The sequence below is a fragment of the Bos grunniens genome, chromosome 10, assembly GCF_055505025.1.
Source record: "Bos grunniens cultivar Pamir isolate PY7600 chromosome 10, Bosgru_T2T1.0, whole genome shotgun sequence".
Lineage (NCBI taxonomy): Eukaryota > Metazoa > Chordata > Mammalia > Artiodactyla > Bovidae > Bos > Bos grunniens.
This window is the reverse complement of record NC_141174.1, coordinates 85,270,390-85,295,392: the sequence shown is the minus strand read 5'-3', so window position 1 is coordinate 85,295,392 and position 25,003 is coordinate 85,270,390. Positions and strand designations below refer to the sequence as shown.

The following is a 25,003-nucleotide window of genomic DNA, read 5'->3' as shown; positions in this document are numbered from 1 at the left end:
AAGAGCCATCGTTTAGAGTTTGAGAATACTAAATGCTCCCAAGTTGCTCTGTGACACAGGGATTCCTCCAGAAAGCTCAGAAAAGTAGAGCCGAGCATGAGTTTAAAGGACGAGCAAAGAGGCAAGCCACCTTGAAATGTGGATGGACCTCGAAATGTGGATGGATGCTGAGTGGTGTGGGCGAGACTGGGGCTAGCTGGGGCTTGGTCCTCAGGACCAGTCTTCATGGCACGCGAACCATTCGAGTGTGTCCATCAGCCAAACTGCCCACAACAGTCACAGAGCAGGCAAAAGCAGGGATGTCCTATCCTATCTGTGAGTGTCCAGCTGCTCCTGTCTGGGTTCTTTGCATGATTCACAAGGAGCTGCAGCCAGCCAGGAAAGGGTTCAAGGTGTTTCATTCAGCAGGAAGAAACCACTGCCTCTCTGTGAGGCAGCCAAGGGGCGGCTCCTAGGTCCCTGCTTTCGCTTCTAAAACAAGGACTTCTTCACCGGACAACCATGCAGGCTCTTGGAAAGAGCTGTGTGATTCTGGAGATGCGTTTGTGGATGTGTGTGAGAAAGATGAGCTGAGGAAAAGATACCTACGTGAGACCCTGAGTTATATTCCAAGCCATGTGGAATGCTGGCTTTCTCACCAGCTCCCTGTCTGACAAGCCATGTGACCTCTGAAAAGTCACACCCTGGTGGCTGGACCTCTTGAAGCATGTACGTTTGAGGTGGCCACTTCAGTCTGCTCTGAGGTTCTTGAATTTGAATCGGGTTTTACCTAGCTCTCTGACATATGTCCTGGAGTGTTTAAAGTTAGTCTATCTCACCTTGAAGTAACATCACAAGGGCAGAGGGAGAGGTTGGAGGCTGCGCAGAAGGCCTTGGAAGCGCCAGCGGCCAGGTGCCACAGTCACCCAGCAATCAAATATTAGAAGATTCCAGAACAATGCATCCAAGCAATTTTACCTTAAAATATCCCATTGCATTTCCTAGGCAATTCTAAATTGATAGGCCCTCGATTATTGGACTACAAGATGAAATTCCTTGCCAGGCAGTTTCTCCTCGAACCAAACTCAGAGAGCACGGAAATAAAATAAGTGGGTGTTTTATCACCAGAGAAAAGGAAGTCCAGGGAGGGATGAGGCCTCCAGCAAAAGCTGGGGCGGGGCTCCCAGGCCCCACTCCATCCCTACCATGTACAGGCTCAACAAGAGAACAGTTCCACGGTATCTTTAAGAAGGGGGTGAATAAATGACCCACTTAGCAGCCAGGGAGATAATGACCCCTGCTCCTGGAGGGGCCGGGGAGGTTTACATCACAGATCACTCAATGATAGGTGAGCCTCCTTAAAGGCCCTTTTAGCACTGACATATTGATCAAATTATATATAACTACAACGCCATTAAATATTTATGCTTCCGAGGAAGCCTGCTGAATTCTTTATGCCGGGAGGGCTTGGAACAAGAAAAGGCCCAGCCCTGGCATGACCCTGAGGATCTGTCTCCTGGGGGAGGGCAGGGACGCTGCCGGGGGCTGGCCTCTGACACTGGCCCCCACGCCCTTCACACAGAGAAAGGATGGCAGCCCTCATCTGGCAAGGGCAGATGAAAGGCGAGGGAGTCTGGGGGCCTAGGCGTGACGTGACCCTGCCACATGCTCCGCTGAAAGGAGCCTCACCTTCCTTTTCTGTGCTCACCAGAAACCTTAGACATTTTCTGCCAAGAGTCCAGGGAGGAAGGGAATTGGGAATGGTGATGCTAAGTGAGGAAGTGAGGGAGTGGTGCGGGGTGGTGGGTGGCGGGGGGTGGAAGGGACAGAGTTAGTGTCTAGGCCACTAACCCTGGAAAGAGCTGGCGATGCAATGTCCAGAGACCTGCATGCCTGCCCCAGGTGTGTCCTGTGCTAGGACCTCAGCTTCCATTGCATAAATGAGGCAGATTTGGGTTCAGGATAATAGTCAGTGCTCTCAAAACCAAATTCAGTGCTGTATGCAAGTGAGTACCCTGTCCTGGACAGCATTCAACTCCAACCCTACAGACACACGGGGGTGGACACCACTCCATGGGAGGGACCTGGAAATCTGACAGCCAAGTCCCTCTCTGCCTCTAAGGCTTTCATTTCTCAGACTCTCAGTTTCCATCCACCGGGCTTCCTGTTAACAAGATCCAATAATCTTTAAATATTTGTTCACTTTAATTTCTTGGTTTCTAAAACACATTAAACTCTGCCTGCCTCCCACCCCCACTCCAGGGAATGGTCCTCAAAGAGCCTGCTTGTGTAGATGAACAGGGAAAGTCTTTTCAAATTACAGCTTCTCCCAACACTGTCCATTCATCCCAGGCACGACCAACCGACCAACCCACCAACCCCCTCCCCATCTCTCCCTCCCCTCCCCATCTCTCCCTCCCTCCCCTCAGATAACCCCCAGCCTCCCTCCCCCACCTTCCCAGACTCCATTGGCCAACTCCTGCCAGGAGGAAAAATTCTCAATTCATCCCTGTGGGGTTGCCATGGCAACCCCCAGCCACCTAATCCCCCTTGGAACATTATGCAAATCTCCCTTTGCCCCTCAACAGGCTGTAAAAGTCACATTACCCTTGCAGAGGCAGCTCGTTAAATTTTGGGGGTCTCCCTGTAAGGTCAGTGCTACAAATGAAGCATTGGCTATTGGCTATGAATTTTAAGGATGGGGCTCTCTGGGAAACCTGGGGGGCAGGAAGGGGAAAGCAGGATGTCAGAGTATTCCTTAACAGACTGACCGTGGGCAGAAACAGCCCCATTTTACCCTCACCACCAAGTTCAAAACCCAAGAGCACGTCCTTTTCCTAGTTTAAAAGTGTCAGAGGGGCCTCGCTTCCCCAGACAAAGATGGCAGAAGTGGTGGCATTTCATAGGCCTTAAAAATCAAGATCAGGTATTTAAGAACTTGTTTATATCATCGGCTCGCTCTCAGGCTGGCCTCCTCCCAAACCACCAGCACATTCACCGTCTCATTTCACAGATGAAGAAAACAAAGCCCAGAGAGGGCCTGGCTGCCCAAGGTCACACAGCAAGGCAGTGGCCCTAGAGCCAGACTTCCTCCTCCTCCATCATGGGTTCTCAAGCACAGCAGCTTTGGCTCCCCCGGGGACATTTTGGGGTGTCACAACTGAAGTGGTGCCACTGGAATTAGGAGGTAGAGCAATGCTGCTAAACACCCCAGGGCAACCCCACCACGAAGAATTATCCGGCCCCAAATGCCAACACGGCCAGGGTGGGAAACCCTGGTCTATGCATCACTGACACTTACATTTCACTGAATTCTTAAAATCTCTGAGGACTTCCCAGCACTGGAACTGAAGCCCTGACGCACAGGTGGGTCTGGAGGTGGGCCAGTGGGCAGACCACAAAAGACCACACCTTGATGTGGCCTCTGGATAAAGATCATTGGTCCAAATGAAACAAGCCTAGTTCTCACTTCTGAACCCACCCCTAGTCTACCGTAAGACCGCAATCCAGCCACTTAAACTCTTGAAACATCCGTGTTCCTACTGTGAGGTGGGGCTTAAGGTGTCTACACAGTAGGGCTGGCATGATGGAGCCAACCAGTCACAAATGAGAAAGGGCTCTGGGAAGTCTTACAACATCAGCAACACCAAGGAGCTGGTCCTCGCTCTCTGAGGCCTTGGCAGCTTTGGGGACTGTCCTGTTTTGAGAAGCCCTTGTGAGATCTCCCCACACACAGAGGACTCAATATACATCATCTCACATCATCCTCAAAACACTCTATAAATGCACAGGCCCATATATGATGCCTCCAGCCACACATGGCTAGTGAATGTTCACTAAAGTTCAACTTGACACTCAGTTCCTTGATCACAACAGACACATTCCAAGGCTCAAGAGCCCCATGGGGCTGGTGGCCACCATACAGGCATTTCCATGACTACAGGAAGTTCTATCAGACAACACTGCTCTAAAGGGAGGCAGGCATCCTCATCACCTCTGTTACAAATTCAAGTTCACAGAGGACAAACGGGCCGCCAAGTTGCACAGCCAGTAGACCCTGATTGAGGACTCAAACCTAAGTTTGTCTCACTCCAAAGCCTGTCTCTTAGCCACCAGGTCAGGCCAGCTCCCAGATCCTGGTCCTTTGCCCCTAACTTCCCAGGATTCCCCCTTTGAGAACCAACTGACTTCTAATGAAGAAATTCTGATTCCACTGGCACCTTTGTGAAAAAGGGTTTATCAATGATGCATCACCTGGAGGCCTGGGAAATGCCCAATATTCCTGCAAAACCAGAGGACTGAGAAAGGGATGTGGTCCAAGGGACAGAGAGGGAGAGCCAGGGAAAGGTGGTCCTTTGAGAAGGGTGGGTAGGAATCAGGTAAGAGATGAGAAACCAAAAAATGGCTAACAGAGGGATTTCCCTGGTAGTCCAGTGGCTAAGACTCCAAGCTCCAATGCAGGGAGCCTCAGTTCCATCTCTGGTGAGGGACCTAGATCCCACAGGCCAAAACTAGGTCCCAGCACAAATAAATAAATTAAAAAAAAAAAAAAAAGGCTAAGAGAGACGATCACACACACACACACATGCCACCACCTTAAGGAATTCCTGCAGACTGAGCTCCATGGTGCCACACACACTTCCCAAGTGACACGGCCAGAGGCAAGCCGACAGGGGGGAGGACCCTGGCAAGGGCAGGTGCCTCTCTGGGGCTCTAATGCTCCTCATTTCTGGCTGGCTTCGTGGAGAGCTGTTTCCCTGGGATGAAGTGTGAGGCCCTGGGAGACAGGGTCCCTGGACCTCAGTCCCTCCAGAGTCATGCCCTCGGACTCCTGCTTTTAGGCCAAGCAAGACTCTCCATGGGTGACGGAGCTCTGAGGAAGAGTCCCTGTCTCTTCTCAGAGGAAGGGTTTAAGGAGATGCCAAAGTACCCACTGACCGATCAGGCCCTGGCCAGCTCACCGCCTCCATCTGCCCCATCTCATCTGTTTGTCTTCCCACCAGACCATTCAGCCCCTCACTCTAGACCATGTGGTATCACCTGCAGCTTCTCCACAGGGCCACACAGAGTTGGACATGACTGAAGTGACTTTAGCAGATGCACACAGCTTCTCCCAGGCCCGTGAGTCTGCCCGACGTCTTCCTGGGCAGGAAGTCTGACAGAGCCTGTACCCGGCCCCACCCCAGCTGGAGGACGGACTCCTGTCCTGGTTCCCCAGTCCACGCTAAACTGCCTTGCTCCTCCCCAGCAGATATCACCACTGATTCCCAAACATCTGCCAGGATGTTCAGTTTCAAACCAGGAGGAGAACAGATCTGTTAACTGCTCTCCTTTAAGAAGCCCTGGGAGACTGGGTAGGGGCCCCTCCTCCAACCCTTCATCACACCGTCCTCACCTGGGTGGGTGGTGAAGGCGTTTAAAACCAAAGAAAGCCTCCCTAGCTGACCAGGCAGGAAGAATCACCTCCCCTGCCCCTTGTTGCAAAGAGTTGGAAAGAACTCTCGCGTTTGATGGAAGACGCAGCCTTCCAGTGCAAACTAAGAAGCTCTCATTTGGAATTAAAAGAAAAAAAAAAGTCGAAGAGCTGTGAACAATGGTTATCAAGGATTTAAAAGGGCAATGAGATAAGGCCCTGGCACTTGGAACTCCAGGCCCATATAGATAGCTAAGGCATGACAAGCATCATTGACTAAGTTACCTCCAAGCCATTAACCCTTGCTTCCTGCTGCTCAGGTCCTCCTATAATCTAAATGCAGCATGCTTTCCTGGCTCTTCCCCATTCCTTATCCCCTCATACCTCTGCTTTATTATCCTTCCCAAGTATCTGGTTCTTCACCCCTCTCCTTTCTTCCCCTCACACTGTCCTGTCATGTGAAAGGAGGGGGGGAAGAGCTTAAGCCTATTAAAGACACGTTAAAATACAGGTTTATGACATATTTCTTTCTACAATCACGACTTTCGGAGCCACAGGCCTCTCTCAGTAACCTGAGAAAGCCTGCAACATTCCCAGAATGATGTTACACAGGGTCAGCGAGCCCCTCCAAAAAAAAACTGGAATGTAACAGTCCTGGTCTGTGCATGCTTGTGCGTGCTCAGTCGCTAAGTCATGCCTGACTCTTGGCGACCCCATGGACTGCAGCCCATCAAGTCAAAGTTGCTGTCATGTCCAACTTTGCAACCCCATGGACTACACAGTCTATGGAATTCCCCAGACCAGAATGTGAGAGTGGGTAGCCATTCCCTTCTCCAGGGGATACTCCGTACCCAGGAATCGAAGCAGGGTCTCCTGCACTGCAGGCAGATTCTTTACCAACTGAGCTACCAGGGAAGCCCTATAGCCCACCAGGCCCGTTCTCTAGCCACAGGATTTCCCAGGCAAGAATACTGGAGTGGGTTGCCATTTCCTCCTCCAGGGGACCTTTCTAACCCAGGGATCTAACCAGGGTCTCCTGTGTTGCAGGCGGATTCTTTTCCTGGCCTGAGCCGCCATGGAAGCCCAACAGTCCGAGTCCCCCACAAAATGCACACTGTGCACCCACGACGGGCTCAGGAGCCTCTGTGATACAAAGTGGTCTTGTCCCTCGAGGCGCTCACAGCTCACTGCTGCTCCACACGCTCCCCTCCCACCCCAGCCCCAGTTTAGGAACACAGCCTGGTGGCACCCTGAGCATACAGGTCATCTTCACACCCCAGGCCTTTCCTGACACGCTCTGACGCTTTCCTCCTGGTGTGTTTGTCCTGGACCCACATGGCTGTGAGTTTAGGTTTCTAAGACAAAAATGTCTTATCCGCTTTGCAAACAAGTGCTCCACAAATGTGAAAGCCTGTATTATTATAGTCTCTAACTATAGATCAGAATTTTCACTCTGTCTTCATAAAGGCTTTCTCTTGGCAGTGTCTAGAGGTGGCGGCAGCTGCCCCAGGATCCCACCTGTGTCCCTCGCATGGCAGGTGAACAAAATGGGGCCCCTCTAAGGAGCCAAGGCCAGACTCAACCCCAACAGGGCTCCCCGGTCATCTCAGCCCCACTGCTAGGAACTTTGTTCTTCCTTCACCCTGTACTGGGTCAGGGAAGGTTTTGGCTACAGCAGTGAAGGGAACCCCTTCTCAAAAAGATATTGCACCATTAAAGTCATGATGTCGTGGGGTGAAGTGGAGGGAGGTATTTGTTCTTGGGCAGAATCTTCAAAGCTGAGTCAGTGGGTCCCCCTGTTAATCCCCGAAGCTGGGATGAACGTCCCCTGCAGAAGGCAGGTCCCTGCCCTACTCATCCTCATGATTTTCAGAGGAACCTCTGTACAGAAGGGCCTCCTAAAATCTGCTTTCAAGGGCTTAGAGGGTTCTAATCTGACTCCCCAAAGGCTGACCCCTTTCTCCCTCAGGTGGTCTCTGCCTGCTCATCCACGGTGACAAGGTAACATCTTGGAAGCCTGCCCCCCTCTACCCTCACGCTCACCAGGCAACATCCTTACCCACGGGAGAACTCTACATCACTGCTGGGGAGAACAGCAACTCCCCCGGTAACCTCCTCCAGAAGACCCTCAGGGGAGGCACCCCACCCCCACCGCATACCCCACAGGCTGCCTGCAGTGGATGGTACCCAGACCTTACTTCTGTGGCGGCAGGAAATCCCCCCTTCCCTAAGTTTCTCCTTAGCCTCAACTTGAGAGGGAACATTTCTTTTGAAAGGCAAGAGGTAAAAAAACAAAAGCCAAGGGAAAAAAGCAAAGAGAGAAGGGGAGAGAGCGCATCTTGGCTGTGAGTCTCAGAGAGCATTTGTTGAAAACAAGATATTGTCCCTTTAAGCATATAAAAACAAGGCCCTTGAGCGTGCAGTTCTCACTCTGGTACACAATTATGGGTGCTTTCAGCTGTCTAGCACTACTTCAAGTGCTCTCTTAAACCAGACTGTCAATGGCATGTTGAAAGCTATTTTGCTGGCTTGCTATCATTAATAGCAAAGTGGAGAGCTGGGCTGATGAGAATTAAATATGGGGGAGGGGGCGGGTCATAACCAGTCATTACAGAATTACCAATATGAGCGAGAAGACAATGCCACTTTGGGGGATAAAGTTCAAACCAGCAGATGATGGTGGGGTAGCCAGCAGGGGAGGGAGACAGACTGCAGAGAGCGGCCCCCACCCCACCCCCCAGCCCGGCAGATGGACGCGGGCCAGCCTTAGAGAGCCATCTGGGGACGGAGGAGCCACAGAGCAGCGAGTGTGAGAGCCGAGAGGCCTTGGAGATCACTTCGCTGCAACATGTCACCACCTCGCCTCCCACCCCAAGTGGAGGCCCTCCTCCCCTCCCCCGCCACTGCCAGTTCCCAAGACTTGTGGACTTGTGGCTTCCGGGACACATAGCCCCGTGTTTCCAAGGGCTGCTGCCACCCCAGAGGAGCCTCCGGGGGCGCCTGCCTAATGAACCCTCGTTTTAAGACTCGGCTCAGGTAACAGCCCTTCGGTGTAGTCTTCGCTGGTGTAGTCTTCTCTGACCTGACTCCCCTTTCCCAGGAAGAATGAGCAGCTCTGTCCCAGGGTGCTCCTCCCGTGACACTGGCCCTGTTAGCACTTACCTCACTGCATTGCAATGACTCATTTAGATGCCCAACTCCCCCTGAGGAGGGAAGGGTGTCTGTGAAACCAGCCCCAGCCCACACCCAGCACATCCCAAGCCCCTAATACCCGTTTTGGGAATCAGTCCAACCCCCTCATTTGACTGATGAAGAAACTGGATGCTGAGCCAGAGGAGGAAGTAGCAGGAAGCTCCGCAAGAGCAACTCCCCCTCTCCTACTCACAAGGCTGGGGGAATGGGAATTCCACCCTCTGACAGTAATCCTGAGCAAAGAAAAAGCAATGTGTTTACTGAGCACCTATTATGTGCAAAGCACACACAGGAGACCTCAAAAGAGGGGCTCCCCACAGACACTGAGACTTTCTGCATGCGGATCAGTGGGACACCCCACTGAGGTCTGGCCTGGGCTACCTTTCCCTGGTATCCCAGGATTTTGTACAAACAAGATGAAAAACATCTTGCCCACACAGGAAGAAAAAGGGAATCCCTCCCTTGACTGACTTCAACAACAAAAAGGAAAAAAAGGACCTCTGACACAGACTAGGCCTTCCTGTACGAGGGGGAGGAGGAAGCCACAGACAGAAAGAGGAGCTCTGTGCCCCTCCAGGAGCTCCTGGTCCGGCAGGATTCATGAAGAGTCTTCAATAAGGTCCCCACCCAGGACCAGTACCCATGATCGGTAGGGACCACGTGCCCATCTCCCAGATCATTTCAATAATAGCGTGGATAAGAAGGAAAAGAGCCAGAAAGCACACAGACCCTCACTCTGACAGCTCCATAAACAAGAAGCAATGGGGTCCAGAGAAGGCTGGAATGGACGGCAGCCTTGAGGGTCCAGGGGGCAGATTCTTCCTAGGTGGTCAGGACAAGGTGAAGGGAGCTTTCAACTTGGTGGACCCCAAAGTGGAGCGAGGCAGATACCCTCCTCCACTGCCGAAGAGAATGAGAGCAGAGACAGCTCTGGAGAAGAGCAACAAGGCAAAAACACCAGAAGGAAACTGAGGCTTTAGAGGGGTTCCCGGATCCCGGTATTCTGACCAAAATAAATGATACTCAAAGGTATTTTTTCTTAGCTCAATTCAGATGCCACAAAAACAGGGACTGCCCTAGTATGAAGAAATACATCCCCTTCAATTTGAGTGTCCCAGCTTCTCCCTACCCAGACTGACTCGACTCCTGGGCAGGGTTTTGGTAACTTCATCACTTGCTGGTCCCCTCTCGCTCCTCACACCTTTACAGTGGCCACAGAACTTCAAGATGTTATGCCTGAAGGTCTTCCAGCCCAAGCCCCTTTTTATGTGGGTGTGAGGGCCCAGAGAGGGGAAGTAATAAATGAAAATGTTCCATCTTCCTTTTCAGCCATGTCCATGGCCACCCCCATGGCCATACCCATCCTCAGGTGCAAGATTCACAGGTTCTATCACCTTACCCTACCTGTGAACCTTATCTCCGGGATTGCTAGTTATACATTGTGTTTATTACCAGGCGCAATGAATCATTAGTTGTGCAAATAGCTGGCGGTTCAGAAGAGGACCCTGGGCAGGCAGAGAGATTCAGCTGATATGGTTATACAACCCGAAATGGGGGACTTTGGACTTCGGTGTCGCCAGGTCTGTAGCCTTAACCTCCTGAGATAATAATGCAGAAAGCAGCAATGGTAATTAAAGACACAGAGTGCTATTAGTTAATACACGAGCACTCTCCATTTCTTGAGTTTTGCTAAGAGAGCTGGGTCGGGAGGAAAAGCGGCAACAGCAGCTCCTCTGGTAACTTACTGGACTGGATGGATCTGGAAACCTCAGCTCCCCCTGCCTGGGCCTTAGTTCCTTCATCTGGACCTTGAAAGGTGTGCAGTAGAAGCCAAAGGGCTCTCCCAGTTAGAACAGAAGGTCAGAGGAAGGGCTGCTTGGTGATGGGAAAGTGGGGGCATGACACATTCCCCAAATCAATAGGCCTCCAGTGTTCTTCCAAAACCTCAGTGATCACCAGCAAGGGGTGAAGAGGCAGCCTGGCCCAGCTTTTCAGAGCATCAGTGCCTCAAACCCTATGCACTACAATCGCTCTGGAATGCCTGTTTCTACGCTGGCTTTGTGATTTGTGGCTGACACTGGAGAGTGTCAGCCTCTGTGGGAACAAGATGGGAACTGATGAGCTGGCCAGCCATCATCACCTCCCTGGCCTTGCTGAATCACCCTTGACATCCTGCCTAGAAGCAGAGGCTTGGAGGAGGTGGGTGACCTCTTGAAATCTCAGGCCAGGCCCATGATTCTGTAATCTCTGCTTTGCCACAATTAGGGAGGGAAACCAAGAAGGGGAGGAGAAACCATCGACTGTGTTCTCTGGGATTCATTCGACAGCTTGGAGAAAGAACACAGAGGGAGACAGAGAAACGGCCAGGAAAGGAACCAGCCACAGTAAGTGTAACCTCTCAGTAAAATAAAGACTGGCTGCACGTACCTCATCAGCTGCCCTCTGTCAATACTCAGGCCCGTCTGGCAGAACCTGAGGTTCCGAACTAACAGGCATTTCCCATTGAGCCAGCAAAGAAGGGCTTTTGAAAAAAAATATGTGGTGGTGTTGGTAAGAGGGGTGCGTGTGTGCACGCATGTGTGTATGTGTGCATGTGTGTGTGAGCTGGCTGAGGGCTGCCACACTTCCCAAGGTGCTAGCTCTGGAGATCATCTATTATATAAAAGTACAGACAGTCCCCACCCCCACCCCTGAGCTTCAAGATGAAGAATCCAGCCTGTTTGTTCCAGGCAGATGTAATCACACGAACAGTCAAGTCTAGAGGGCAGGACACTGCATGAATAATTCAAGCACTCCAGTCACTTGATTGTGTGTGCAGATAAAACACCAGTCAACCGCTAAACAGGTCAGCTGATAAACTTGTTTGCTCAGGCCTAACCACCATCCGCCAAATGCACCCAAGACCCACACTACAATTAGTGGCCGGTTTTCTTCTGCAGAACCCTAGCAAGCCTAGGGAGGTGGCCAGCCCCAGGAGGTCAGGACTGCATTTCTTAGTGCAGGGTTTCTTCACCTCCTTGCCTCTTTGTTCCTACACAGCCACAGGGCGATTTCACCCAACTCAGAGGTTGCTGTAAATCCAGCAAAGGCACTGTGCTCAGAGCACAGACAGTCCTGCTGGGAAGCAAGTGGGAGCTGAGGCTCCAAGGCAAAGGTGAGTGGCAAACAAGGTAAAGTGCTCGGTCTGGAAGCCAGAGGCCCACGTTTAAGTCCCACCTCTGCCCTCCTGGCTTCCCTAAAGCCTCGGTATCCTCGCCTATAAAAAGGGGGCAAATAAGACATCTATCTCCCTCTGACAGCTCAGAGGATTAAATGAGATCATGTCGCCAAACCTCAGGCATTCTCCTCCTAAGAACCCAGGGTCTGGGGACGGGCCAGAAGCCCCAGATGCACACAGCTGCTTCTTATGTAAACCCCACCACTGAATGCACTAGGAAGGTGAATAACTCTTCCTGGGTTCAGAGTGGCCCAGGACTCCAGGAGCAGCTTCGCTCCAACAGCCAAGGTGGATTCTTTGTGCCAAAGAACCATCCACTTACAGACACAGGGAACACCACCCATGCAGACCTCAACATGCAACGACATATTACACCTTAATTACGAAGCTTTTAGAAGAACGGCTGCTATAAATTTTAAACCTGGGTGCAATTACCCTCTCTAAACACACCCAAGATACCAAGCACTGAGGACAAAAAAAGAGGGTTGGAGAATGGGAGGCGGTGGCATCTTGCATAACAGCCCAAAGTCCTCGAACACCTGGGACCCCCGTTTCACTTCACACATTCTTAATGGACCAGTCAGATCCAGCCAGTTCCACTTCAAGTTAGGCAGTCTCTAGCCCATACTCCCGGGGGCAAACATCTTTACTTACAAACTGGTGTCTGTTTATGATTCTTGTGGGTCAAGAAGTAAAAGCCTGGTAGCCTTTTCCCGTGTCTCCCTAAAAAGCTAATCCCTGACTGCCTCCCCACATTCCTCAACAAAATCAGGCCCCTTTCTGGCTGCCCTTCACCCAACACTGGGGTTCCCTCCAGAAGGGGGAAGGAACCTGGATTCCAAAGGCTCTCTGTGAAACCACTGGAGCGGGCAGGCAGGAATCTACAAGCATTCCAGAGGTCACCTGCCCTTCTCACCTGCCCTGGGTCCTGCCCTCTTAAAGAGCAAAATTTAAACCTTGTAAACCACTGTTCATTTAGAGCAGAAAATCCATTCAAGTCACGGTCACCAAAGGCTAGAATGAGTCAACAGCCTTCTGAGATTTCAAGAACACCAATTGTTAAAAAGAACCACCGGCCCGCGCCATTTCTCCATGCCAAGTCAACGCTAATCGCTGGCCAAGCCAAACTATAGGCGGCCTCTCCTCGGAATACAAATATACAAACAGGCCTCTCCCACAGCCCTGCCCAGCGCCCAGGACAGAGTTACTGATATGCACTGAGATAAAGGTGTTTGTATTTGCCCAGTTTGAGGTATACTGTTATTAGAAGAGTGACGATACAGGGTAGTTTACATATCCATCACACACCAGCTAAACTGGTTTGACTTCAGGATTTCAAAGCTGAGCTCAACCCCCAGCCATCTCAGAAGTCCTAGCTAGGCTGCCCCTGGGCTTGTTACTTCACCTCTCAGCTTCCCCCTGGAAAATGGGAATGACCGAGGCAGCCTTTACATTACGATGGAGATGAGAAAGTTGCCTCATATACGTAAGGTACGGGGCTGTAACTCATCCTGGATTTATATTTTTAAGCGGTAGGTAGCCTGTTCCCTTAAATTTTGACAGCTCAGCCTGGCTTTTAAGACTCTTGAAGTTTAATCTTATCAAGGTAGAACATCACATTTTTGCACATGCGCACACACACACGCATGCACATACAAACACACACACACACACATACACCCTCCTGCCCTTCCTTTTGTAAATTTTACATTAAAACAGATTAAAGCAGCCAGCCACCTCTGGGTTACAGGAGTTTGTAAAGCGGATCCTGAACGGGCAACTTGCCTTTTGCTCCTTACCCCTCCACCAAGATCCAAGACCAGGACAAACTTCATAAGCTCGGATTGCTAAAAGCTCAACATGTCTGAGAACTCAACCAAGCCTCAGACCCTGCCTGTCAAGAGCTGGATCTGTAATTAGATACATATCCTAAAGCACTTACCTGCTTGTGCATCTCAATGTTCAAACCGTAGGACATCTCGTAGTACTAAAAGTAAAAAGAACTGCCGTTAACTCACAACACCAAAATCTGTGTTCCAGAATCGGCTTTGGCCAAATGGTACTTTTAGGATACATTTGCTAAAGAAGTTTAAGTCAAACCCCAAAGCCAGCTAACAAAGGGGCTGAAGAGATGAAGGACTCAGGAGTGTTGTTCTCATCTTACAGAATACCCTATGTGCAATAATACCCTATGTGTAAGAAGAGTTGGGCCCTCCCTCCCACCAGCCCTGCCTGTGCCATATATCCTGTTTATACAACGTTCGGGTTCAACAGGGAATCAATCCTGTGAACACTGGGGCCGCTTGCCCTATCAGAGTTCTTTAGCAATGTGTCCAAGGTCTCTTATGTGGACAGCAGTGCAGGGAGTCCCACATATGGACCTCCAGTGCCCTCCTCACCATCAGAAGATTAAAACTTGCTGGAAGAGACACTGGGAAAAGGGAGGACACGTCTACACACTGCCCCAGGGTCCATGAGATTCTCAGTGGGGTGATCCCTGAGTGAGGGTGGAGGCAAAAGGCTCCTCCACTCTCAGGAACCCCTGGGGAGAGAGAGGGAAGGGGAGAGGTCTTATGCCCCACTCTGGCTAAATCCCAGGGCTGCAGAGCAGAGAAGTTTCTACACACTCCCAGGAGGTCTCTAAGAACGACTTTTATCCAACCCCGAGACAGGACAACCAGCCCTCAGGGAAACCTTCAGAACACAAATCAAAGGCGCACAAAGGTAGTGTACAGGGAGAGGGGTTGGGTTTCTCTTTCTGCCCCTCCTCTCACCCACCCTCCTCCAAGTGGCCCAGGCTGACAGAGGCTGGTGAAAAAGGGTCGGATGGCACACCCGGACTACACCCGCTGCGGGGGCCGCCCCGCGGAGGCTGGGCAGGGCTCCCCAGGCCCCCGCAACCCTGGCCGAGTCCCAGCCGCCTCTCACCATCACATAATGGCGCTGCATCTCCGTCTTCTCGTTCGCCAGCTTGTCGTACTCCACTTTGAGGCTACGAGGGCAGGAGGAGCCGGCTCAGGCCTGGGGCCTGCACAGCCTCCTCTGGGACCCCAAACCCTAGGGCGTCTCAGAGCCACTTGGCCACTTTCCTGACACCCACCCCCGGGGGTACTCCCCTCATCCCGCAGCCTCGGGCGGAGGGGGACGTGGGTCCCCGACACAGGGAGGGGGAGTGTAACAACTTGAAACTTCCCGCGGCCGAACGAATGAACTTATCCCGGGCTCGGGGTGGGGTGGGGGCCGGGACCCTGACGTTGACTCGCGACCCCCAGAACCCGGAGCGAGCCGGCTCGCGCCCGGATCCCTCAACTTCCCTCACCCCCGGAGCGGCACGGGGAGCCGAGAGGCTGCCGGCAGCAAAGGGTTAAGGCGCCGCGCTCGGAAAGGGGAAACAAAAGGAGGAGGCCCGGGCTGCCCCGCCGCCCCGGGGTCGAGAGCCCGCTCAGTCCCCGAGGGGTGGTGGCAGGAGCCGCGGCGGGGATGCCCCCGCCCTGCCAGCCCCGGGGCGGCCCCCACAGGCCTTACCTGTGATATTGAGCTTGAAGGAACTGGAATTCGTCTTTGATCCTGTCACAAGACTCAGCCACCGTGAATTTAAATCCTGGCTGCCCTGGTTGATGGGGAGCCTGAAGCCGGCCAGGACAAGACAGGGGAGGGGCGGGGGCGTCAGACCCGGCTCCAAGCTGCCCAGGCCCCTCAGCGGCTTTCCCCGGTCTCCCCCCGCCCCCACCTCTGCCAAAGGGGCCTCCCACAAAGCCCAGAACCTTCCCAACAAGTTTCTCCGGTCCCTGACGGGGAGGGGGGCGCCCTAATCTCTCCCTCTCGGCCGCGGGGCTCCTATCCCTTTTACGAAGGGGCTCCTATTCCCAAGTAAGACGGGGACAGAGGAGACACAACGAATGAGTTGGGAGACTTAGGTGAGGGGGCGGGAGACAGCATGAAAACAAACAGTTCCCCAGGAACACTGGGAGCCCCTCACGCCATTAGGGCGGAATTAACCTCCTCTCTCTACGGCGCCCCCCCATCCCCATCCTTTGTGTGAGCGCGCGCGCGCGCGCACACACACACACACACACACACACACACGCACGCACACACACACACATACCATAAAGGTAGCAACAAGCAAAATGGAGGTGCCAGATAAACTGCCTCGTTTACCCTGCCATGATAGATGCTTAAATAAACCGAGTTGCAATTACTCACCGGATGTCTGCCTTGCGGATACATGGCAGGGAGGGGTCGTGATTCCGAGAGCGTGGAAGCGCAGAGAGCCCGGGCCGGGGAGGTGTGGGGGAGGGGGGAGCCAAACCCGAGCGGGGGGCGGCCGGGAAACCGAGAGCTCGCCCCCGGCCCCCCCAGCCCGATCTCGCACCGAAATCCCAGAGTCCGGCGCCCGCACCAAGCGGAGACAAAGAGCCGAGGAGCAGGCGGCAAAGTCGTCGGCGGGCGCGGGCTTTGTGCACCTAGGGCTCCGCGAGCTGCGGCCGGCCGCCTTCCCCCCGCTGCGTGGAGCGCGTCAGAGCCGGGGACTGCGCGGACATCGTCGTCTCCCCGGCGGGTCCGGCGCGGGGTCCCGACTCTGGGGGCCCCTCTTGGGGCAAGCGCGGGCGCCCTCCGGTTCACTCAGCGCGTCGCGCCGGGAGTGGGGGCGCGCCAGGGCAGCCCCAGCATCCGGGGCGCACGGGTCCGATCCCAGGGGCGGCTCTCGGCGAGAAGAGGAAGGAGGCAGGCACCGAGGTGGCGGCTTGGGGCCGCAGGAGCGCCGGAGGGTGAGGGCGGGAGCCCGGCGCTGGCGCTTCGACGCCCCCCCTCGGAGAGGAAAGCCTGCTGTTCCGTCTGCTACTGCCGCCGCCGCCGCCGCCGCCGCCACTGCAAGCCCTTCCCAGGGCCGAGGAGGAAACTCCGGGTTCAGTGGGTGGGAATCAACCGCCCTGGCATTCTAACTCCAGTAGGCACTAGAAGCCGCCGCAAGGGTGTCCTCGCTGCTCCCAGTTCGAGCGCCGAGTCCCCAGCGAGGAGCGCTCGGTGCCGCCACCGCCGCCTCGGAGCGCGCAGGCAGAAGAGCGCTGGAGGGGAGACGCAGCTCGAGACCCGGGAGCTCTGCGGCTTCCTTCCTTCGCCTCGGCCCGGCTCTCCTCTCCGCGCCCCGACACTCCCCCCCACCCCCAACACACACCCAACGCGCGCGCGCACGCACACACACACACACACACACACACACACCAAAAAAGTACCCCGAACCTGCGGATACCACACACAGACAGGCGAGTGGGACGAGCACGAGGTCTGAACTGCCGCGAGAGCAGTTCCAAATAGGGACTGAAAAGTAACAAAATAATGTGGCAGCTTCGCCCAGCGCTGGCCAATGGGAGCTCGGGGCCCCCACGTGGGGCAGCCGGACTCGGCCTGCGACTGGGCGCCGCCGGGCGCAACGTCACAATGCCCTCTTGTGTCTAAAACTATGCATGAAAAGTAGCAATCAGGCCCTACCCGCTGGTGACTTTCGCATGGGAGTGAAAAACAGCGCTCCTCAGATCAGGAATTAACCGAAAGACATATAATAAATAGATATATATTATAGTCCAGGGCTGCTGGGGTTTTTTTCCCCCCCTCTTCTTCTTTTTTTTTTTTCCCACGATATACTAGCAAATAATCATTTGGCGGGAGGGGAAAAGAGGAAAGACAGAATAACAACAAAAGAAAAAGAGACAAGCTGTACAGTCCTCAAAACCTGTGGCTGGTAGCAATGTATCAGTTTATTCTGCAGTGGCGGCGAACGATTCCTCCCTCTAATCTCATTAGGTCTGCAAAGCAGCCCAATTAGATACTATAAAACAAACAGAATCACTTTGTCACTTTAATGTTTTCACTTCACAAGATTTAGGACCGATAAAATGGTGGCTCCCAAAGTTGCCTCCCACCTTAATTTTGCTGGGAACTGAGAGTGTCCCTTTCTTTGCCCCTTCTTCTGCTCACCCACCCCCATCCCCGCCCCCGCGGCCCCCAGCTTTTCTTCTTTGTTCATTTGTCCTTTACGGAAAGCCAAATAAACAGCGTCTTTGATGTGCAGCGGCTGCCCGCGAGGACATGTCGGAGGAACTCTTGCTTGGCGGGCTGCGCAGATAGAAGGGCCCGTCTGTCCGCGGACACCCTGCACAGTCCGCGCTGTCCCCACTCGGGGACTCTTTCTCGGTGTAGACCGCTACGCCTTCGCCGCAGCTGCCCAGTGAGCGCCGAGGCCAGGGAAGCGGAGTCGGGAATGCGGTGGCGGCCTTACCCCACCAGCCCGGGGGCTTCGAGTTCCGACCCGGTTTTCTCAGCCTGCCCCCGGCAGTGTCACGGCGTCGGCGGAAGCCTGCAGAGGGGCGCGCGTGCGAGCCTGTGGGCGTCTCGGCCGCCAGCCTCGACGCCCCGGGAGGCGCAGACGCTCACCCGCCCCCGTTCGCTCCTCTCCCACCCCCACCTCCGCGCCTCCGGGACTCCCCGCGCGGTCGCACAGGCCACTCGACTCCGGGGGCCAGTTTGCCCGCAAACCCATAGCCTCCATCTACTGAGCTCGGGGTTACGTCAGGGCAGACGGGCCGGGGGGACGCGGCCCTCGAGCGTCGGGGGGCTGGGGGGGGGCCGCGCCCTGGGCCGCAGGGGCACCTACGGGCGGGGGGCCCACTTGGGCCCCCCTCCCCAACATCTCCGCGAACCCGCACGCACCCGGGGGCCGGCGGCGGGCCCGGGATCTATATTTTCCCCTCATTAGGAGCTGGAGTTCGCTTTTGCATTTTAATGAGGAGCTGAGAGCGAGCGGGCGCTCGGAGGCCGGTGCGCTGGGAGTTACACGTGAGCGCCCGCCTCGGAGTTGAGCCTCCCCGCGTCCCCTCCGGCCGCCAGTCCCGAACCGCGCTCCTCTCTTCATTTATTTATTTTCCTAAATAAAAACATAAATCGTGTGCGCCACGCACTGAAGAGGGGGGTGGGGAGAAGCCCGGCTCGACAGATGCGAGCATCTGGCCGCAGCATTCATTAGACACAAAATGGCTCCTCTTTGGAGCTTCCTTCCCCCCTCCCCCTTCTCTGCCCTCCCCCTTACGTCACGGGTGGGCGCACCCGCTTCCCACCCGCCCCGCCCCTTTCTCGCCCCTGCCCCCACGTGGGGGCCGCAGACCCCGCCCCCTAGCGAGGCTCAGAAGACCAATCAGAGACGGTTGATGAGAGTCTCAGTTACTGATTGGTTAAATTGCCGAGCCCTGTCAGTCGGCGACCAAGGCTGTCAGTCAAAACCACGCGGGGTGGGGGAGCGCTGACAAATGCCGAGGCTTCTGAGCCTCCCGCTTGCAAATAGTGCTTGGAATGGCTGCTTAATTAGCTTTGAATGGCTTTTCCTTCCAGCTCAAACAATCTGTCACTACCATGTGGTATAAAGGAGCCATGCATAAAAAAGTAAGCAGAGGCTAAATATCAATTTGATTTTGTGTATCAAAGGAATATTTTATTTTTCTCCCTAGTAATGAAACGTATCAATTTAAATAATAAAAGGTAAAAACACACACACAAACCAAAAAAAGAAAAAAAGAAGGGGGGCTGGGCAGAAAGAAAGAAGGGGAAAAAACCAAACTCCACGGTTCTCCGACTCCTGTGCAAGCCTTAAACAGGTAATTTCTACGGTACACGTTCAGGAGGAAGCCTAAAGAGTACACCCATCCTCACCTCTTTCAAACTTGCATTGTGTGTTCTGTTGTCGTCCAGAGGTCTAGAAGGAGTGATGGGGGAGGGGTGGCCCGTAAAAGGGGAGGTGGGGGCGAGGAAGGGGGCAAACTTTAAAGGGAGCTCTTTGAAGCTGCTAATCAAAGTGGAGGGGGGTTTTAAAACCCCATAAACTTGGGATCCCGCAGCAGGTCTCGATTTGGGAGCTGAGAGGGAGTGAGGGGTCGGGGGAGAGAGTGGGTGTGCGTCTCGCCGGGATTTATTAAACACAATGCCTTCAAGATGCCCGGGATGCGGCGCTTGGTCCGGCCTTCCCTCTCTCCGTTCTCACTTAAGACTGGCTCCATTGGCGTCCGCCCGCAGTTGGCCAACAAACGTAGCCCCTAGGTCGGGTCCACTTGGATCGGGGCCAGAAGAGCGGTCTGGGGTTTGGTGTCGCTCCTAGCCGGACGACCACTCTCCGGGTCGTTGAGCCAGTGCCCTCCTGCCTGGTAGACTCACGTCGAGTTCACCTGTGAGCCTCAGCGCCAGCCCTGGAACCTTGGAGCCCTCGTGCAGAGAGTCGCCTTCTCGGCAGGATTCCACTGGAGGACCCCACCACCTAGTCTGAAATAATAGCGGCGCCAAAGCCCTTTCTATGTACAAGGCAGGACACTGCTACCCAGGCACTCCCGAAGGAAGCGGCCTGACTGGTAGCCTTGTTTTATAGAGTAAAGGAGAAGACCTAGAAAGTCCAGTAATTTACCCCAAGCTGGGCATAGGTGTCAGGATTCGAGTCCAGGGCAACCGGTTCAACAGCCAACTTCAGCGTCCTCTTTGATAGCAGGAGCTGGACCCCTGCGAATATGTGCTAAAGGAAAGGCATTCACTCATTCATCTTCATTCATTCATTCATACTGAGGGTCTGGCGATGAGGTCACAGGCCCAGCTCCCCAGCGCTGGGCTTCCACTGGCTCCTCACAGAGCATCATTCCCAGGTCTGCTGGGTGTCTGGCCTCCAGCATGTAGAGGAGCAGAGAGGTAAAAGCAACTAGCCCAGCTCTCCTTTCAGATGGCCACTGCTTTACCCCCCACCTTGCCACACCACAAATTAGGAAAAACAGGGAGAAAAATAATTCTTTATGCTCGAGGTAGAAAAGAAAAAAAACATGTATAGGACACCCCGCCCAAAGTGCTTGACAATTATTTTTCAAGAAGGAGGAGAGTGGAGAGAGAGTTCAAACGTCTCTGTCTCCAGTTCTAATTGGAAACGTTTCAACTGTTTATGTTACAAGAAGTGTCAGGGTCATTTGCTACTGGAGAGCTGACTTTTCATTGGCTGCTTAATTGAGTACCTCGGAGTCCACCCCACGTGGGAGAGGAATTCCTGGCACACACACATACACACACACACACACACACATATACAAAAGTCACCCGGTGAGACAGAAAGCCTGGCCTGGATTTGCAGAGCGGAGGTTCCCCAGCCCTTCATTGGGGGGTGAGAGGTGGTTGGTGGGCAGTTGTTCACCAGCTCCAAGAGCTGCTTTTCTGGCTTTTAAAAATTAACTGTCAAGCACGTTAGAGTGTTAATAAATGGTTTCTCCTTTTCCCAGGAATCAAAGGGCTTGACTCAGGTCAGCCACAGGGCTGTGGCCTCCAATTTGAGGAAGAACTCAGTACCTTGCAGCTTAGATGGTAAAGAATCTGCCTGCAATTCAGGAGACTAGGGATCCATCCCTGAGTCAGGAAGATCCCCTGGAGAAGGAAATGGTAACCCACTCCAGTATTCTCGCTGGGAAATCGTACTGGACAGAGGAGCCTGGCGGGCTACAGTCCGTGGGGTCGCAAAGAGTCAGACACCACTGAGTGACTACACTTGTACTTTCAGTACCTTGGGTGGGTTTCAGATCACTCCGTGTTATCCCTTCCCCCACAGCCTCCACTGGCTTTGATTTTCTCAAGGTCTGTCATTGGGACTGCACAAAGGGAAGAGAAATCTTTCTCTGTCCTCTCCCATTTGGTTGATTCTGTAAGTCTCCTCTGATGGTTGGCCCTTGACTCCATTGCTAGGGCAGTTCTGTCCCCTCACCATCACCACCCCTATCCACCAGTCATCCCCAGCCTTCCTCCACAAGTGAGCACCTCACCACAAAGTAAAAGGAAAGGGAATTTTTATTTATTTAACAAACTCTTACATAGTGCTTAACTCTGTCCCAGACACTGTTCTAAGCACTTGACAAATATTAACACACTTAATCCTCTCACAGTGAATGAAGTGGGTACTATCAGTATCACCCCTGTTATACAGGGGGTTGGGGGTGGGGGGCAATTGACATGCTATGTACAATGACTTGCCCAAAGTCACTTCAGTGGCTGATGGACTTGAACCCAGGCAGTATGGCTCCAGAGTCTTCACCCCCACACTCCACTGTCTCCAAAAGCTTGACTTTCCTGGGAATGCAGATTAGGGCCACAGGACAGACCACAGGAAACAGGAAGGCCCCTAGGAAGTCCCAGACAGAGCCCCTGTAGAGCTCATTCTGCAACCACCTTATTTCAGGGACAGGAACTGAGCTCTAGGAGGGCGGGGAACTTCCCAGGGTCTCCTTATCCCCACTTCCAATTCTCTGGCTGGTCCCAGCTATGTGACCTGGAGGGATGTATTTGATCTTGCTAAGCCTCCATTTCCTCATCTGTAAAGTGGAGATAACAGTCCTGTCCACCTCAGAGAGTTGTTCCAAGGATGGATGGAGATAATGCATGCAATGTACTTAGTGCAGAGCCTGGCTCATTAAGTGATCAATAATAGCCATGTTGGCCATGATGATGATGCAGAACCATCCTTACACATTCTTCAACTCCTTACACATTTCCTGAGTGCCTGCAGAGATGAGGGAGGTCTAATGCCCCAACCCTTGAGGGGAATAATTCAGGCAGTAGCCAAGCCCACGTGGGAACATTGAGCTCACTGAAGCTCACCCGCCCCCCACCCCACCCTGGCCCCACGCCTCATCCCCCACAGAGGTCATCAGGCCTTCCCCTCACTCTCTGGAATTCCCGTTCTTTATCATGGTCCTATGATGTCCTTGGATATCCCTACTGCCCAAGGACCCTTGAGATATGTGTGGGAGGGGGAGGGCCAAAGGCAATTCAAAGCTAAGCTTTGGGGGGTTGGTGGGTGGGGAATTCTGGAGGCAGAGAAATTTGATAAACAGCAGTGGAGTCCGTAGCATTTCTGAGAAGGCCAGCCACAACAATGAAGTATGTGAGGATAAAGTAGTCCGGCTCTGAGGGAGAACAGGAGTTGTGAAAGGGGCTCCTGGGAGGGCTGCCTGGGAGAGTGGAGCTTGAGCTTAGCCCAGAAGGATGGACAAAAGTTCCAGTGGGTAAAGGGGACCAGGATGAGCAAATGCTGCTGACAGGGACCTGTCCCCTTTAGCCTGCGCCTGGGTGCTTTCTGCTTCCCTGAATCCTTTCTGTGTTTTGCCACCTGAAAGAGGCCTTTGGCTCCCTTCCCTAAGGCCCCTGCCATCATCCCCACTTGTAGTTCGGGCTCCAGTGAAATGTCTCTAAAGTCTCCTAAGGTCAGAAGAGAGGAATCCACTCAGTATGCCTGGCAGCCCCAGCCTGAATCAAGAGGCCTGAGGAGCTGCCAGATTCTGGGGAAGACCCGGAAACTCCTAGGGTCTCAGTTTCCAGATCTGTAGAATGGGAATAGTGACCCTTAATTGCTTACCTGGCAGGAGTTTACAGAAAGTCTACTCTAAGACCTTTTTGGAGGTACCAAAGTCTAAGGGAAACCTTTGGAACATACACAAGCACAGACAGCCTCTAATTCCAGGCTGTATGTGGGCCCTAAGAACTAAATAGGGTCTATGCAGGGGAGCAGTTTTGGGTAGAAGGGATAGATAGAAGTAAAATCAGGGAAGCTGCCTGTAGAGGGTGGTGCTTAGTGTGGCTAAGTGCAGAGGAAGGGGAAGAGTTCCAGACAGGGACAAAGGTGGTCAGCCAAGACATTCTAGAGAATGCTGGGGATGGTTTGCTTTGCTTGATGGTGCAACTGGCAGAGGAGGCCACCACATCTCTCCAGAAATCTAAGGAAGCCAGGCAATAATTTAATGAGCCCCTGGTGTCCACCTGGGACTCTGTACAGAGGAGGCATGGAATGTGTTTGTTTACCTCTCTTTAGGAGAAGTGTAAGACTGGAAACATTCTCCCAGCATTCCATCCAAAGCCGAATTCCCCCGCATCCTGCTGTTCCCAAGGCGCACTTTGCTGACCTCCATTGACTAAGGGGGCAGGGTTTCTGTGCCTCATGCCGGAACTGGGTAAATATTTATCGAAGTGATTGGGCGTCCTAATTAAGAGATTTGTGCCATTTCTTTCTTTCCTTTTTCAGGATTCAAAGTGGAGGCTTAGGAGATTAAGAAATATTTTGCTGGTATTATGCATCCAACTTCACAAGGGTGAGGCTCATGCCGCAAGAATTATACGGGCCAGCAGAGCCAGCAGTGGGGAGTGCTCTGGGTCAGGCTGAAGGATTGAGAGAGGGGACTGTCGCCACCTGGTCTGTGATGGTGGGTGCAGATGTGAGGAGGTCTGTATTTGCCTCAGAGCTTTGATGTTCACTTCCAAATCTGGTCTCAGCTTTCTATCCTTTTAGTAAATGAATTGATAAAAGTGGGCTTGTCACATACAGGCCATAATAGTGAAGAGTTTGTTTATACAGTGTATTCATGTATATCAGTGGTCCTCAACCAGGAGGGATTTTGCTCCTAAGAGGATGTTGGCAATATCTGGGGACACTTTTGGTCGTCAAAATTGAGGGTAGTCATGCTACTGACATCTACTGAGTACAGGCCAAGGATGACTCTAAACATCCTGCAGTGCACAGAGCAGCCCCCACAGCAAAGAATGACCGAGTCCCAGATGCCCATCACACTGAGGTCGAGGAGCCCTGCAAACCTGTCTCATCTAACTTTAACGAGCAAAGGAGCGCTCTCTGCTCCTCTTTGGCAGATGAGCAAACAGAGATACACAAAGGTATCACGTGTGTAGGACATGAAGAAGCAGTTGTTGAACTCAGACCCTCTATCTTCAAACACTGGATCAAGGTCTTTAGACCCCCTTTCTACTCTTTTCTCTATTCTTAGTGCTGTCTCTACCAGAAAGTAATTAGAACCAACTAGCTCTGGCATCCTCCCTTGTGTAGAGTTTAAGCCATTTTAAAGGTTGCCCTACAAATCAGTAATCATGTAGTAGTTCTAATAAAGTCTCTCTATGAAGGGCTGGCTCTCAACAAGGTCCTGGGATTTCCTGGTAGCTCCTCCAAGTGGGGACATTAAGCCTGGCCCCTCTGGCCAACTGTGTTACACTGGGAAGTAGTCAGGAAAGTAGATGTTGGCTCAGCTCTGAAAGAAATCCAAGTGAAAGGCTAAATAGGATGAGATTGTGTGGAGTTCAACGACGGAGGGGTGGGCCAGTAATGATGTATGTATGTATTCTTTGGCTTTGGAGGT

The 25,003-nt window shown here is 53.1% G+C and overlaps 1 protein-coding gene across 8 annotated transcripts in view; it reads right to left on the bottom strand.

The window, feature by feature from the left end:
• The window catches only part of TLE3 (TLE family member 3, transcriptional corepressor), a 48,932-nt gene extending 31,721 nt beyond the window's left edge, over nucleotides 1-17,211 (bottom strand). For 4 of the 8 annotated variants that reach the window (XM_086319015.1, XM_086319017.1, XM_086319016.1 and 1 more), the window contains exons 1-4: nucleotides 16,008-17,211; nucleotides 15,327-15,427; nucleotides 14,730-14,793; nucleotides 13,744-13,788 (exon numbers count right to left, since the gene is read on the bottom strand). In XM_086319015.1, coding sequence (XP_086175141.1) covers nucleotides 13,744-13,788; nucleotides 14,730-14,793; nucleotides 15,327-15,427; nucleotides 16,008-16,031 — 234 coding nt within the window. In that variant the 5' untranslated portion in view covers nucleotides 16,032-17,211. The remainder of the gene's footprint in view (nucleotides 1-13,743; nucleotides 13,789-14,729; nucleotides 14,794-15,326; nucleotides 15,428-16,007) is intronic. The other 4 variants (XM_086319010.1, XM_086319012.1, XM_086319011.1 and 1 more) reach the window with 1 other exon arrangement.
• Between the last annotated feature and the right edge of the window lie 7,792 nt (nucleotides 17,212-25,003).